Raw genomic sequence first — 17,162 nt, 5'->3', positions numbered from 1 at the left:
CTCTTGTTACCCTTGTGAAAATAAAAAAGTTTGGTTTGAAAGTAATTTTTTTTGTGAAAAAAGTAAGATGTTCATTTTTTCCTTCCACATTACTTTAGTTCTCGTGAAGCACCCAAAGGGTTAATAAACTTCTTGAATGTGATTTTGCCCACCTTGAGGGGTGCAATCTTTAGGATGGTGTCACTTTCTGGCATTTTCTGGCATATTGACCCCACCCCCAAACTCACTTCAAACGTGAGGTGTCCCTAAAAAAAAATGGTTTTGTAAATTCTGTAAAAATGAGATATTGCTGGTCAACTTTTAACCCTTCTAACGTCCTAACAAAAAAATATGTTTCTAAAATTGTACTGGTGTAAAGTTGACATGTGAGAAATGTTATTTATTAACTATTTTGTGTGCTATGTCTCTCTGATTTAAGGGCACAAAAATTTAAATTTTGAAAATTGTAAAACTTTCCAAATTTTTGCCAAATTTCCACTTTTTCCATAAATAAATGCAAGTCATGTCGAAGAAATTTTACCACTAACATAAAGTACAATACGTCACGAAAAAACAATCTCATAATCAGTGGGATCTTTTGAAGTGTTCCAGAGTTATAACCTCAAAAAGGGACAGTGGTCGGAATTGTAAAAATTGGCCTGGTCATTAAGTACCAAATTGGCTCTAGCACTATGTTACTAAGGGGTTAATAAAAATAATATATACATGGAAGTGCTTCTTTAAGACCGTTTTTGCAGATTTCGGTCTTAAAGGGAATCTGTCACCAGATTTTTGCTACCCCATCTGAGAACATATAAACAAAAACAAAAATGGAGCAAAAAAACATCATCAAATATAAAAAGCAATTTATACTTTATTAATCCACATAGATAGAAAAATACATGCTAATAATAAGGCCTTTATAGCAGGAGAAGAAGGAGAAATACTGTGGCCAATACAGGGGTACACATGAAAACACTGCGGCCGAAAATCATAAATGTGCACAATCACATTAAAGAGTAAAGTGGCAAGACCTAAACAATATCTAAATGCAAAGGAATGAGCAAAGGATGCAAATGCAAATGCAAAGGAATGTGTACCTCCCTGTACCCCTTTTGAGAAAGCACCTAACGCGAAACACGCGTCAGGGGGTTACAGGGAGGTACACAGATACACCAGTAACCATGGGTACGCGGCATTGATATTGATATTACTACATATGGGCATATTGATTTGGTTATTGTTATGCATCATTTTATTGCTCATATGCTCATTCCTTTGCATTTAGATATTGTTTAGGTCTTGCCCCTTTACTCTTTAATGTGATTGCGCACATTTATGATTTTCGGCCGCAGTGTTTTCATGTGTATTGGCCACAGTATTTCTCCCTCTTCTCCTGCTATAAAGGCCTTATTATTGGCATGTATTTTTCTATCTATGTGGATTAATAAAGTATAAATTGCTTTTCTATATTTGATGGTGTTTTTTTGCTCCATTTTTGTTTTTGTTTATATATTCGTGGTGGGAGCATTTCCATTTTTTATCTGTTGACAGGCACTATGCCTTAGTCTTTGGATTGAAGCTATGTCTTCAGTATTTACCATAGTTAATCTGTGCTTATTTTGACTCATTTGTTTTCCCATCTGAGAACAGTATGATGTAGGGGCAGAGAGCCTGATTCCAGCAACATATCACTTAGCTCACTGGGTGCAGCAGTTGTGATACAATCACAGTTTTTTGTGTTGCAGATCTAGCACTGCTTTGAATGCTGAGCTATGTACAACCCCACCCATATCACTGATTGGCAGCTTTCTGTATAAACTATATGTTGACAACAATCAGCTAATCAGTGGTGGGGGTGGGGTTATAGACAGCAGTTAACCAACAGGCACGAGACACCTAGTCCTCTAGTGATAATCTTCTGCTGATAAAACACTGATATTAAAGAAACAACAGCACACAGCCCAGTAAGTGACACATAGTTTGCTTCTGGGTCTCAGCCTCCAGATCATGCCGCTCTCATATTACATAGCAAAAACCTACTGACTGCTTCCCTTTAATTATCGGAGTGCTGTAGTACAATGCATCTAATTCAGTAAGATACACACCACTTAATGAATAGGAGCAACTTAAAAGTTCTGTGTTCCTGCGTCAGAAATGTACTGTACTGAGTGGAGTAAATTCTGTTAAAAGTTATGCCACTTTCATAACTTTTCATGAATTAGACAGGCAGGGATAACCACACCCCACCTCGCCCATTCTCTATCAATTTTGCTAAAGTCGTCCAGAACTGGTATGAAAAAGGCAAAATTCTCAAATATTTTCTGTAACTTACTAGCTGAGCAAGAGTTTTTCATATTATTAAAGGGAGTCTGTCAGGTCCTCCATGCTCTCTAACCCAGTTGCGCCAGACTAGTCAGCCCTTTTTCCATGTCTCTGTGGGCATGATAACATAATTTGTGCAAGTTGGCCTCATTGCCAGCTCATGCAAATCTACCGCATGCGCGACACACATTTCAGGATCGTCGATGCGTCTCTGAAGCCAGGTGTACATTTCTCGGCTTCAGAGACGCACTGTGCATGACCGGAAGTTCAGAACACGGCTGAACGGCCACAGGGGCATGATAACATGTAAAGAGGGATGACTAATCTGGGGCAATTAATGCCCATTGACTATTCAAAGCCCTCATTAGCAAAGGAAACGGGGACATTATAAATGCTTTTTTAAAGCATTTATTTAAATGAATTACGTTATACGGGGATTGTTAGGCAGGGAGTTTAATCACACATAGGTAAATGCTGCTGGATGGAGAGCATGGGTGACCTGACAGGTTTCCTTTAAGGTTTTTTTACACCAGAAAATATCTTAAAGGGAGTCTGTCAGTAGGTATTTCCGATGTAATCTGAAAGCGACATACTGTAGGGGCTGAGACACTGATTTCAGGGTTGTGTCACTTATTAGGCTGTGTGCTGTTGTTTCAATATAATGAGTGTTTTATCAACAGGGTATTATCACTAGAGGACTAGGTGTCTCATGCCTCCTGGTCATTCTATGCCCACACCACTGATTAGCAGCTTACTGTCACTATACAATGTACACAGAATGCTGCCAATCAGTGTTTTGGGGGGGTAGCTTTCTGAGCTCTGATAGATCTGCGCCCAGTAACCCAAGTGATACATTGCTGGAATCAGATTCTCTTTTCCTACATTATGTTGCGGTAGATGAGGTAGCAAAAACCTGGTGACAGATTCCCTTTAAGAAGTCAGGGCCCAAATATCCTGTGTGAATGGCACAGTAGTGAGCATGTGCAGCCACCAATCCTTTAGACTATGAAGAAAGCAACGGTCACACAGACTGGGTGGAATCAGAATGTTGTGGATATGATATGAACCCAATAATATTGTCAGGAGGGTGTCACATCCCCCTAGAAGATCTGGAGTTAGATGGTCATGTTGAGTAATGAATCACAGGTTTTCTTTAGAGATGATGTGATTCATGTCCTATTTTAAATGGATTTGGTTTCCTTTGGTGCTGAGCGGGTTAAGGACTCTTTCCATGCTTCCTGAGATCATACAGCATGTTTCTTCTCAGCTGCCACTGCTCATCATTTACTCCCTCTATATATACTAGCTCTGGGCGGTTGGTCCTTGCCAGTGAAAGATTCTTCTTCCTGTGCTGTGGACTAAAGCTAAGTGGTTGGAGAGGAGTTCTTGTAGTAGTTATCTGTAGTTTGCTGTAGTATGTGCGTGTTTATCTCATGGTCCCTATTCCCATTTAGTTTATTCCTTCTTGTCACTATGCTCCTCCTTATTGTTGGCTAGTGCTGTTGTATGATAGAGGTTTTCTGTTATCCCTGTTTTGTCTTTGTGTCTTGTTTACCTCACTTTTCTGTTCCATGCCTCATGGGGTGAGGGAGGAGACAGATTAGGGTTTAACAGGAACATAGCAAGGTCGGAGACCCGGGCTTCTCTACCTTCAAGAGTACTCCCGGGACAGGGATAGTTAGGGTCCCAGTTCTAGGGACAGTTTGAGGCCCCTCTCCTTTACAGAAGACCATCACAGCGTGACAGATATACTGTATTTCTCTAATAGAAAACTTGATGAACTTGTATAAGTTGCAAACTTTAGTTTATACATGCTTTTAAAAAGTGTAATGGAGGCATGGCAGAAACATACCTGACTGAGATGGAAAATTCCCCTTTAGATGTTTGACTGGCACGGATGATGAAATACCCAACTTGCTTGCTCATGAGGATGTTCTCGGCTTCGATACGGCTGATGTTTTCACAATACCAACTGCCATGTCAGAAGAAAAAGAATATTTCTTCATATAAAACATATGCATCAATCAACATGGTGTGTGCAAATTCATAGCCTATATCCTAAAGTAATGATATGCAGTGAAGCGGGGAATGGGGACAGTTTATTTGACAGACATTTGCAATTTGACAAAACACATTTTCGGTTGCATTTTAATGATATCAGCTAATTGGCACAAACTAATTTATAAAAAAAGCTTTATTCATCCATAATTCACTCAGTGTTAATACACAGCACCTAATGATTCATCAAAGTCATACTGGACAAATACATGCCTAATTATGTGCATAACGAAGCTAATTTTACTGCCTGGTGACTTTCTACTGGAAAGGCCTAAAAATGCCACACATTAGCTGCAATCTGGTTTTTAATGTATAATCTAGACTTGCATAATGAAATGCACTATAAATTTGAGGCCTCGGGCCAGAATGAGAGCTTCCATCGGATATATTTTGGAGATGTTCCAATCTACGGTGGCTGGCACACTAGTCCCGGTTATTAATCAGACGTTTCCGCAGGATGTTCAGTGCTGTAAGGTTACTACTGCAGTCAATGAATTATTCCTGTACCATCACTTTTATTACTGTTATTTTTTTTGTGTGTGCCCACTGGTGGCTTCATTAAACTATTTTTATCCAGTGGCGAACGTAAGATTTATACATCTGCACCGACACAAAGATTTGTACAGAATTCATATCACATTGCACCGACACAAAGATTTGTACAGAATTCATATCACATGGGTTGCATATATTGGATCATATCTGCTAGAAACTTTAGCGGTACAATCCCGGTCACAAATCAAATGAAGCAACTTTTGCTGCCAGTGATTTTCAGCCCTTGAGTCACCCACTAATAGGTATGAAAATCAATGACCACATGACTGCACCGTAACAATACATAGCATGGCCATGGGCACAGAACTTCAGGGGGTGGAAATACCATTGGTTCATTTGTTAGGCCCCCTTACCCCTTGGCCACACAGGGGCCCAAGAGATAAGGGGGCCCATTTCCAGCTCCACAGTAGGTAGAATTGTGCATTATGATGAGCTATTGGACTGCAAAAGGCTCATATATTGTTTTTGCAAAGGGGCCTCTTTTGTGTCCGCCCTTCAGAGTTTATACAATGGGTAATGGAGTCCATAGAAGTTATGAACATAAGATTGGACCTCACTATGGAACCGTATCATAGAAAGATTTTTCCTTTGGGATAAATACCGTATATACGCGTGTATAAGCCGACCCGAGTATAAGCCAAGGCACCTAATTTTGCCACAAAAAACTGGGAAAACTTATTGACTCGAGAATAAGTAAATTATAATAATTAACAAAAACACCTGCAAAGTCTTCCTAAGCATTTAAAAAGGCCCTTTAGTCTGTTTTAGTAGGCTCCACAATCATGGGGAAGACTGCTGACATGACAGATGTCCAGGAGGCAGTGACTGACACACTCCACAACGAGTGTAAACCACAAAAGGTCATTGCTAAAGAAGCTGGCTGTTCACAGAGTGCTGTATCCAAGCACATTAATGGAAAGATCAGTGGGTAGAAAAGGGTGCACAAGCAACCGGGATAACCGCAGCCTTGAAAGGATAGTTAAGGAAAGGCCATTCAAAAATTTGGGGGAGATTTACAGGGAGTGGACTGCTGGTGGAGTCATTGCTTCAAGAGATACCACACACAGATGTATCCAGGACATGAGCTACAAGTCTCGCATTCCTTGTGTCAAGCCACTCATGACCAATAGACAACACCAGCAGCAACTTACCTGGGCCAAGGAGAAAAAAACTGGACTGTTGCTCAGTTGTCCAAAGTGTTGTTTTCAAATGAAAGTAAATTTTGCATTTGATTTGGAAATCAAAATCCCAGAGTCCGGAGGAATAGTGGAGAGGCCACAATCCAAGCTGCTTGAGGTCTAGTATGAAGTTTCCACAATCAGTGATGGTTTCGGGAGCCATGTCATCTGCTGGTGTAGGTCCACTGTGTTTTATCAAGACCAAAGTCAGCACAGCCATCTACCGAGAAATTTTAGAGCACTTCATGCTTCCCTCTGCCGACAAGATTATTGGAGATGGAAATTTCATTCTCCAGCTGGACTTGACACCTGTCCACACGGCCAAAAGTACCAGTACCTGGTGTAAAAACAACAGTACCACTGTGCTTGATTGTCCAGCAAACTCACCTGACCTTAACCCCATAGAGAATCTATAGGGCATTGTCAAGAGAAAGATGAGAGACACCAGACTCAACAATACAGACGAACTGAAGGCTGCTATCAAAGCAACCTGGGCTTCCATAACACCTCAGCAGTGCCACAGGCTGATCGTCTCCATGCCGCTCACATTGATGTAGTAATTGATGCCAAAGGAGCCCCGACCAAGTATTGAGTGCATTTACTGAACATACATTTCAGTAGTCTAATATTTCAGATTTTAAAATAATTTTTCAACCTGGTGTTATAAAGTATTCTAATTTACTGAGATAATGACTTTTGGGTTTTCATTGACTGTAAGACATAATCATCAACATTAACAGAAAAAACACTTGAAATAGATCACTCTGTAATGACTCTATATAATATATGAGTTTCACTTTTTGTATTGAAAAATTGAAGAATATTAACTTTTTGATGATATTCTGATTTTTTGAGAAGGAGCTGTACATCTCCCACCTACTTCTTGACTAGGATGCTTTTCACCATCAAGACATGATCAGAGGAGACCAAAACGAGCGTGGAAACTGGATCCTTGAATTGCTCAGTCTCTCTCTGCCTGGAAAGACCAGCTATCACCTTGGAAGTATTGTAGACAAACTGAAGTTCTTCCTCCTGATCAGTGGATAGTAGAGTCTTGAAATGAGTCTACACCATGACGTTCTCGTCAGTCAACCACTTGTTAAATGAACAAACCCTTTCTGGGTCCATCGCCAAACTGGTGTCCATGAAGATACATCTGTTGTTGCCTATTGGTCATGAGTGGCTTGACAAAAAGAATAAGTCACTTGTAGCCCATGTCCTGGATATGTCTGTGTGTGATGTCTCTTGAAGCAATGACTCCAGCAGCAGTCCACACTGTCATGATCCAGGGTGGATCTGACAGATTAAATGCACAAGTAACCTTTTTTTCCCTGTGAGCTGTTTTGCTCAGGGTTGGTTTTGTCCCCGGTGGCCAGTATGGTCATTGCACTTGTGCTTAGAGATAGTTTTACCCGGGTGGCCAGTATAGTCATTGCACTGGTGTTTTTAGAGATAGTTTGCCCCGTTGGTGGTTAGAGTAATTGCACGGGAATCACTAACAGGTGTGTTTGCTCTATAAAGGTGTGTCAGTAGTGCTCACTCACGTTGGTAATATTATTATTGTTGGGCTTTCCAACCATCCTGGGTGAAGGAAGGAGCTGGATGGGGAGCTGGAGGAGAGTCCAGGGCGGCTCATTCAGCGTCCTGGAGTGGCAGCCGTGGTGTCAGCGAGGAGTTCGTGTAAAGCATAGTGGAGTGGCAGCTATGGTGTCAGTGAAGAATTCTTGCATGGCTTGGTGTAGTGGCAGCTATGGTGTAGAGCTGCACTCATGATGCTGGACTCTTTTGCTGGAAAGCTGGACTCATATGCTGGACTCTGTTTCTGGACAGCTGCACGCAGGTGGTGGACTCTGTTTGCTGCAAGGCTGCACTATGGTGTTGGATCCAGTCAGAGGAAAAGATGCACACAGGTGGTGGGCTCTGTTGCTGGGAGCGTAAGCAACAGAGCAAAGCTAAGTGGTGTTTCCCTGTTTTGTCTCTTTTCCTTATGTGTGTTTTAGTGCAGTGGTGGGATTAGTTTCCGCACCGGCCATTACACTAGAAAGGGGTAGGTGGAGGGCGAACTAGGGTGTAAAGGTATCCTGAGTGGCGCCTGGTGCGGAACCGGCCTAGGGAACGTTAGGAGTGTAGAGACACTGACTCAGGGGAGTGCAGGAGGTTTCCACTTCTCCATTCCCTATCGCAGGGCCACCATTGTTATTGTTACCCAGGTTTTCCCTTTTATTGTTTAAATTCGCCTTACTGGAGGCGGGGTTTCCAGACATACGTGTATTTCCGAAATTCGCCTGTTGGAGGCGGCGTATCCAGCTGCACGTTTTATTATTTAAATTCGCCCAACTGGAGGCGGTGTATCCAGGGTCACGCGTATCATCTAAATCCGCCCTGCTGGAGGCGCTGTGTCCAGCCACGCGTGACCATGACATTATCACCAACCCATACATTTTTTTTTCTGGTGAGCTTTGAGCCATGTTCAGACCTGTGAGCATTTGCTGCTGGGCCTCACTGAGGAGAGTGAGGAGCTGCATGGTGTGTAAGCAGTTCCAGCAGCAGTAATCAGGGTCTGGGGCCTCCCCTCTGGCTCAACCAGAAATTCAAATAGCGGCTGGCAATGAAGCCCCCTAGAGTTGCTGCTGGGGAGCGGGACGTGCTCATACAGGCGGACGCACCCAGACTGGTGGGTGGAATTGGTGTCCCCATGGTGCTGTCTAGGGTTCCCCGAGGTGAAGGGGCATGTCCTGGTAGTGAATAGACTGGTGTTATAGTCCGTGGGGCTCACGTCAAATCTTCCATACCAGGAAGTAGTCACCCCCTCCTGGTCGTGTGGAGGAAGACGACCAGGCAGTGTATTTTTCCTCCATATCCCAAGCCCCTCCCTCTCCGGTGTGAGCAGCAGGTGTGCTGTGGGGGAGTAGGGGCAGTCTCAACCCTCGCCATTAGCCAACCCTGGGAGGCGCAGACCTCATGGTGTAAAGGGTTGGAGGGTGGTGTTCCCTTGGTGAATAGCGGGGGTGTGAGTGTGGTGACACAGGGGGATGCCTCTGTTGTCAATCCCAAAGAGAGTTCACCGAAGATTTACAAATGAATGTGTGGCAATAAACGTTCAGGTCCAGACCTGTGTGTGAACGAGCATGTATGGGTGGCCACCAAAAAACATCCTTGAGTCTTACCAGCTCATACCGAACATACACATACATAACTCGTTCCCCAGGTCGGCGCTTTGGAGATGTGTGGTGCCTCCAGAACTTATATTGCCAATATCAGCGGTGCGTTTGTCATTAACCTGAAGTGTCAGGTAGTGGTTGGGGTGAACTCTGGATCTGGGCATCCCCGCTGTAGGTGGTTCCCTGATGAGGATTGGTCTTGAGGGTCCAGAGGCCCCTCATTAAGGGGAGGGTACTGTCATGATCCAGGGTGGATCTGACAGATTAAATGCACAAGTAACCTTTTTTCCCCTGTGAGCTGTTTTGCTCAGGGTTGGTTTTGTTCCCGGTGGCCAGTATGGTCATTGCACTTGTGCTTAGAGACAGTTTTACCCTGGTGGCCAGTATGGTCATTGCACTGGTGTTTTTAGAGATAGTTTGCCCCGGTGGTGGTTAGAGTAACTGCACGGGAATCACTAACAGGTGTGTTTGCTCTATAAAGGTGTGTCGGTAGTGCTCACTCACGTTGGTGATGTTATTATTGTTGGGCTTTCCAACCATCCTGGGTGAAGGAAGGAGCTGGATGGGGAGCTGGAGGAGAGTCCAGGGCGGCTCATTCAGAGTCCTGGAGTGGCAGCCATGGTGTCAGCGAGGAGTTCGTGTAAAGCATGGTGGAGTGGCAGCTATGGTTTCAGTGAAGAATTCCTGCAAAGCTTGGTGTAGTGGCAGCTATGGTGTAGAGCTGCACTCAGTTTGCTGGACTCTGTTACTGAGAGCTGCACTCAGCTTGCTGGACTCAGTTGCTGGACAGCTGCACTCAGGTGCTGGACTCTGTTGCTCCAAGGCGGCACTCAGTGCTGGACAACGTTGCTGTAAAGCTGCACCCAGATGTTGGACACGGTGGAGGAATATGCACTCAGGTGTTGGTCTCTGTTGCCAGGAGCAAGTGCATCAGAGCAAAGCTAAGCGTTTCCCTATGTGTCACTTTTCCTCATGTTGGTGTTAGTGCAGCGGTGGGGCCAGTGCCTGCGCCACTGAGCTCCATAGCAAGGGATAGGTGTAGGGTGTGCCAGGGCTACAGGTTCCTGAGCGGCGCCCAGTGCGGAACCGGCATAGGGAACATTAAGAGCGTTAGGGACACTGACTCAGGGGAGTCCAGGAGGTCTCCACGTTCCCCGTTCCCTATTGCAGGGCCCTCCGTTGTAAATATTTCCCTATCCCCCTTTGTCTTGTTGTAATATTGACCGGCCTGCGAGCCGCGTCACACTGGACAATTACAAGTGCCGTGTCCTGTTGTATTAGTTACCGGCCTGCTGGCCGTGTCACACAGGACGGGGCACGTGACACACACTTTGTGAATCTGCCCTAAATTTTTGAATGGCCTTTTCTTAACAATCCTTTAAAGGTTGCGGTTATCCCAGTTGTTTGTGCACCTTTTTCTACCGCACTTTTTACTTCCACTCAACTTTACATTAATATGCTTGGATACAGCACTCTGTGAACAGCCAGCTTCTTTAGCAATGACTAGGCTTACGCGTCTTGTGGAGTGTGTCATTGACTGCCTTCTGGACACCTGTCAAGTCAGCAGTCTTCCCCATGACTGTGGAACCTCCTGAAACAGACTAAGAGACCTTTTTAAACACTTAGGAAGCCTTTGCAGGTGTTTTTGTTAATCTAATTTACTGAGATATTGACTTTTGGGTTTTCATTGGCTGTAAGCCATAATCATCAACATTAACAGAAATAAACACGTGAAATAAATCACTCTAGTTGTAATGACTCTATATAATATGAGTTTCACTTTTTGTATTAAAAACTGAAGTAGATTAACTTTTTGATGATTGTTTAATTTTGTGAGAAGCACCTGTATGTATGGACATATGAGTTTTTTTTGCAAGCCATAGTAGATGAGTTTATTTCTTGCAGCCATCCTGACTCCTGCTGGAAAAAGAAGTCGAAGCTTGTGGGCCCCAATACAAAATCTCCAACCTGAATCCCAACTATCATGAGTTTTTAACAGTATTGGTCTTCTCATATGAGCCAAAGGAAACCACTACGGATCAGGGACTGGGTGCAACTGCAACCCCTGATCCGTTATAGTGATGCCCCTGTGCACAAGACTTTTTTAGCCTCACAATGTAGCCACCGTCAGGTGTGTATTTTGTAAAACCACCTCCTGGTCTCCTAATGAAAGTGGAGTCTTCAGTGATATAGAAAACAAATCCTGATTGTTTTTATCCTCATGGAATAGGATTTAGCCACTTGTATAGTATCTTGTTTACTGCTGTACTAATAGGAGCCTATTAGGAGTAACCATTTGAAAAAAAATTGTTCATAATGAAATTCAGAAAAACATTCAGTGTTTTCAGATTGCCTTTTGTTTGTAGCAGTGTGAAATTAACACTTAAACGAGAACATTACCTGCATAATGAAATCGCGCTAATAACACAGAAGTCAAAATACAATTAGCAGCAGAGCAAGCACAATGGAGGCATTGCATAAAATACTACGCCACTCGCAAACATGTTCTGCTATGGTAAAAATTACCATACACCAGTGACACGATGACACAGTAAGACCCATCCAATTCCTTCCCACAAAACCTTATTTTGAAGAGATTTTTGTAATCAAGATTTTCTTCAGTTTTAAATTATACAGGTATCAGACAAGTGTATGAGAAATTAGATAAGTTAATTGGTTCACCTCATTCTCGCATTTGACCTATATACGGTAACCTATTCGCTATTAGGAGAAATTGATAACATGCATTTGATGTGTTGGTAATTTGCTTTTGATGAACCAAAGCAATAATTCACTCATTACATTCATTGCACATTGGAGAATTGAGCAGATTATTACACCTACTACTTGTCACAGGGATACTGTGACAGAGAGTGGTCTCCTCTATTTCTCGGGTCAGAAGATTGCAGTGTTCGACTACACGCATGTCTGCACTACTTTGCTTTTTAGTTAGATGTGCAGATTTCCCTTGTTTTTTTGTAAGGGTTAAGCAGTTCTTTTTGTCTCCCAAAGCTTTTCATCCTGGGCTATCTCAGCTGTTCTGATTTCTCCACTTCCCTTTGGTATAAGTACGCACTTCTTAGCTTGGGTAGTGGCCAGCGATAATGTCATGCTGGCGGGTGTAGGCCCTCTGCGTGATGGGTCAGGCTTTCCCCAGATGGGCAGGGCTTAGTTTCTACCGGGTATTCATCAGCCCTCTGATGGTGAGGTGAGACTTGAGATGCTTCCGGCAGATATCAAGTACCAATATGGGGTAGTCCCTGGATGCCACACTCCACCAAGGAGCCAGAAGGCGCATGGCGAGATGAATGGGAAGGGAAGCACTGCCACTATGAAAAGGGGACAACCCTTGAAATTTGCCCTGCACAACTCTGAGCTCCCAGACATTCCTAGTTGGGTTTTTTCACCCTGTGTGGCAATCACGTTCCTATCCCTGTCTTACCCTAAGCATGGCTTTGGCTAGTGAACGGGGCAGCAGGAACATTAGTCCTGCTCTATGATCTAAACACAAAGGGAAACAGAGAAGGGTAAAATAAATAGCAATGACTCAATGTGCACCCAGACTACACAGTGATATAAAGTGAAAGGAACGGTTAGGCATACCAAAAGAGATTCAAAGAAAAGCAATACACAAAGCTAACTTACAAACAGCAATCTCCAAAGATGACTCTTAGATTACTTCTCTTTCCACAGCTCAGACCTCTACACCGAACTCTATACTGATAGCAAGGTATAGCAAGCTATCACTGGCCACTACCCAAACTAAGAGGTGATACTAGAGATGAGCGAGTATACTTGTTGCTCGTGTTTTCCCGAGCATGCTCGGGTGTCCTCCAAGTATTTTGGCATGCTCGGAGATTTAGTTTTCCTCGTCTTATCTGCATGATTTACGACTTTTAGATAGGCTGAATACATGTGGGAATTCACTAACAAACAGGCATCCACACATGTATTCAAGCTGTCTAGCAGTCGCAAATCATGCAGATGAGACGACGAAAACTAAATCTCCGAGCACGCCAAAATACTCGGAGGACAAAAACCCGAGCAATGAGTATACTCACTCATCACTAGTGAGTACTTATATCAGAGGGGAGTGGAGAAATCAGAACAGCTGAGATAACCCAGGACGGAAAGCTTATAGAGACAAACAGAACTGCTTAACCCTTGCAACAAAAGAACAAGGAAAATCTGCACAGCTAACTGGAAAGTAAAGTAGATCCAACCAGTTCAGTTGTACGTGTAGCCAAAAGCTGTGATCTTCTGACCCCTGAAATAGAGGAGACCGCCCTCTGTCACGGTATCCCAGTGACACTATCACTCGTTCGTGAAGAAAGCATACAGATATATGGGTCATTGCATCATACCATACTTTTACTATCTTCATGACTAGGGCCATCTACATTCTTCATAAGTTAATAGGCCATTCTTCAGGAATTTTCTGCTCTGAAGATGCTCTAATGTATAGCCTATACTGTCCAATGCAAGTCCGTGGGAAGGCTCAGAAGATAAGCAAAATACGTTTTGAGCATTTTGACAGCATGTTTGCTTGAAAAACAGCTAGTGGTTTCTTCATTGCTGCATGGAGATAATTTCTCTACCTTGTTTTCAACAGTTGAAAATAAGCTACAAAAATGCTGAATAGACAATAAACTTTTTTTTCAAAAAAAGTCTTAGGACCAAAAAAATGGTGGGAAAAAAAACACTTCAGGAAAAAAAAAAACACGCCTGTGTTTCCTAAAGCATCTTCCTCTTAAAAAATCTGGTGGATTTGCCTCCCTGAAAAAATTTTAGGCCCCCAATTCAACATGCATCTTAAAGAATCAGGACCATCTGATAAGTGTTGTGCACCTTCGTGTGCCACTTCAGAAATTTTACTTCAGTTCTTGACTGGAGTTAGATTTCTGGCATAAAGAATGTCACAGTCCATAATGAATTAGAGGAGCTGTGACATCCCACCCCAGATCCAGCCAGTTTGGTGGAGCTAAAATGTGTTGTGCAAAAATGTGCGACTTTGTAAAGAAAAATGTTATATTCTGTCTTTATACTAATGATTTCTTCCAGGCTCTGAGTCGTGCGGTGCCTGACAGAAATTCCTCCCCCTGTCTTCTTTGTAATACAACCCCCCTTCCATCAGCATCAGTTACGGCCCCGAAACCCTGTGCCCTGTACTCCCTCCACAATAAGTACCTTTTTCTCCCTTCTATGGGCAGTGCATTTAGGGATCTTGTGTGCAGGCGACTTCCACTTCAGCAACCTCCGGCGTGTGCGCCGAAAAGGTGCTCTCCCCACTTCCTCCCTGCATAGTCATCGCCATGTACACATGGTTCCTAGCAATGACTGTGCAGGGAGGAAGTGGGAAGAGCATATTATTGGAGCACACACCAGAGGTCACAGTGACTCCCCGATGCGTGCACAGAGGTTCCCTGAATGCACTGCCAACAGAAGGGAGGGTGAGTTTTGTATTTGTGAGGAAGTGTAGGGCACAGGCGCAGGATTCCGGGGCCGTAACTGATGCTGATGGGAGGAAGGGTTGTATTACAATGAAGACAGGAGGCAGGGATTTCTTCCAGGCACCGCACGACCCGGAGCCTGGAAGAAATCATTATCATAAAGACAGAATATAACATTTCTCAGCAATAAGACCATTAATATGAGCATACAGGTAGGACTAGTGTAACATTTCTATTACCTGTATGCCCATATTAATAGGTCATATATATGTCCGGGGGTGACAGATTCCTGTTAATTATTGCTGATTTTTGTTACATATTATGTATTATTGTATAGTATGTGCACACGATCACTAAACGCTGTACTTGCGCAGAGTCCAACCCGCAGCGTCCAGCTGTTATAGCTGTTATAGCATAGTGGATGGGATTTCTTGAAATCCCATGTCCACTATGCGTCCACAGATGCCCGTGGCTCACCCGCAGCATGTCAATAGTCTCTGCAAAAGAGAAAATTCACCCGCACAATGTATTGGACGCTGTGAATCCACATGCAGATTCACCTGCGCTCAATAGACGGCCGCGCTTTCGACACAGTGGACATGTGCTGCTTCCAATCTGCTGACACTTCCTGATCGTCTGCACATACTCTTAGTGATTTTTTGGTGGATGAATTGCCCCTCGCAATTACTGCGTTATATATTTGGGGCACTACTTTTGATTCTGGTTGTATTGTTATTGGCTCAGTACCGTTTTCTATCCGCCTTGAGGTTTTGTTTTTGGTGCTCAGGAGCCTGGATATTATTTCAATACGATATATTTTGTAGATGGGGTGCAGATATCTGTTATTATCTGGAGTTGCTTTCACTTTGTTTTAAGGGTGCGCATCGGTGGCCTGTTCTCATAAAAAAAAATTATTATTATGGTTTCCTATTCACTTGCTTCAGGTGCACCGAATGCCAAATCTCTGAGGAGCTGCAATTTTAATGACGAGTGGAGGAATTGATGCTATTTTAAAGGCAAAAGGCGGTCACGCCAAATATTGATGTCATTTAGATTTCTCTTTTGTTCATTCACTTTGCATTTTCTTGATTGATAAAAATAAAATGTTAACCCTTGTATTTTTGAAAGCAGTCTTATCTTGCAGCATTTGTCCTCACCCGCCTAAAACTTTTGCACAGGACTGTATATGTTGGTAATGCAAGAGATGGTCTCTGATTAATGCTACCCCCTGGTCCGGGAAGAATGATGTATATGACAGGTTCCCTTTAACCTTTAATTCATTATAGTCAACTGTCTGTGTGCGCACGTGGGATTTACTGCTAAACGCTACAAACCTTGGCGATTGCATTTCCACGTAGTTTTTTGGAACATATCCCTCATTGCCCCTTAGTTCTGCTTTGAACCAGTTATCATCTGCACCGAGGATCTGTTGAGAGAAAATGAATATAAGATATACATAGAATTCCCACATTATTTCAATAAGAAAAACCTACCACAGCGAAAAATGCAAGAAAAGAAACAATTACGTAACAATGCTGTAACCATAGACTAACATATATAAGTGTTAAACGCACTACTTCTTCCATACCTCTTTGTCAATTCAAATGAGACCGCAAATAAAACAGTTTCATATTATCTTTGGTCATTAGGGGAGATAAATAAATATTTAGAAATTCTAATTTACTGGATTTTGCAGGGAAATTTGCTTTGCAGGAAATATAAGGTATTCAAAAGACTTCCAATTGCCCTGAAAGACCTATATGAGACAGTGACTCTCCTATCTCTCTCTCCCTATCAATGAATCAATGCCATATTCACACGGTCAGTATTTGGTCAGTATTTTACTTCAGTATTTATAAGCCAAATCCAGGAGAGGAACAATCAGAGGAAAAGTATAATAGAAACCCGTCACCACTTCTGGATTTATCACCCACTCCTGGTTTTGGCTTACAAATACTGATATAAAATACTGACCAAATACTAAACATGTGAACGTGACTGTCATGTAGAGTCAAGGGACTGTCGGCACCTCCCCGATCCCTCGAACTAGGGGCGACCTACAGTTGCATCTCACAAAATTAAAATATCATCAAAAAGCTAATTTATTTCAGTTGTTCAATACAAAAAGTGAAACTCATATTATATAGCGTCATTACTAAGTGACGTAACAAGAAAAAAGTCAAAACGCCAGAATTACTTTTTTTGGTCTTCGCAATATTGCATTATAATGCAATAACGGGCTATCAAGAAAAATCGTATCTGCACCAAAATTGTAGCATTAAAACATCAGCTCAGTGCACAAAAAATAAGCCCTCACCCGACCCGAGATCACTAAAAAAGGAAACGCTACGGGTATTGGAAAATGGCGCAATTTTTTTTAACAAACTTTGGAATTTTTTTTCACCACTTAGTTACAAAGAACCTAGACATGTTTGGTGCCTATGTACTCATAATGA

The 17,162-nt window shown here is 42.8% G+C and overlaps 1 protein-coding gene and 1 long non-coding RNA gene across 4 annotated transcripts in view; one reads left to right on the top strand and one right to left on the bottom strand.

Annotated features, from left to right (window-relative positions):
- GRAP2 (GRB2 related adaptor protein 2) overlaps positions 1-17,162 on the bottom strand; it is a 311,259-nt gene that overhangs the window by 55,619 nt on the left and 238,478 nt on the right. For all 3 annotated transcript variants that reach the window (XM_073549594.1, XM_073549593.1, XM_073549595.1), the window contains 2 exons: positions 16,041-16,132; positions 4,157-4,276 (listed from right to left, as the gene is read on the bottom strand). In XM_073549594.1, coding sequence (XP_073405695.1) covers positions 4,157-4,276; positions 16,041-16,132 — 212 coding nt within the window. The remainder of the gene's footprint in view (positions 1-4,156; positions 4,277-16,040; positions 16,133-17,162) is intronic.
- Positions 1-17,162, top strand: part of LOC141052360 (uncharacterized) — a 173,143-nt gene that overhangs the window by 90,723 nt on the left and 65,258 nt on the right. The window lies entirely within an intron of this gene.

Source organism: Dendrobates tinctorius, unplaced genomic scaffold, assembly GCF_039654945.1.
Source record: "Dendrobates tinctorius isolate UK_male_01 unplaced genomic scaffold, ASM3965494v1 ptg000159l, whole genome shotgun sequence".
In the NCBI taxonomy this organism is placed as follows: Eukaryota; Metazoa; Chordata; class Amphibia; order Anura; family Dendrobatidae; genus Dendrobates; species Dendrobates tinctorius.
Note: the sequence above shows the minus strand (reverse complement) of the source record. Positions and strands in the feature narration are given on the sequence as shown.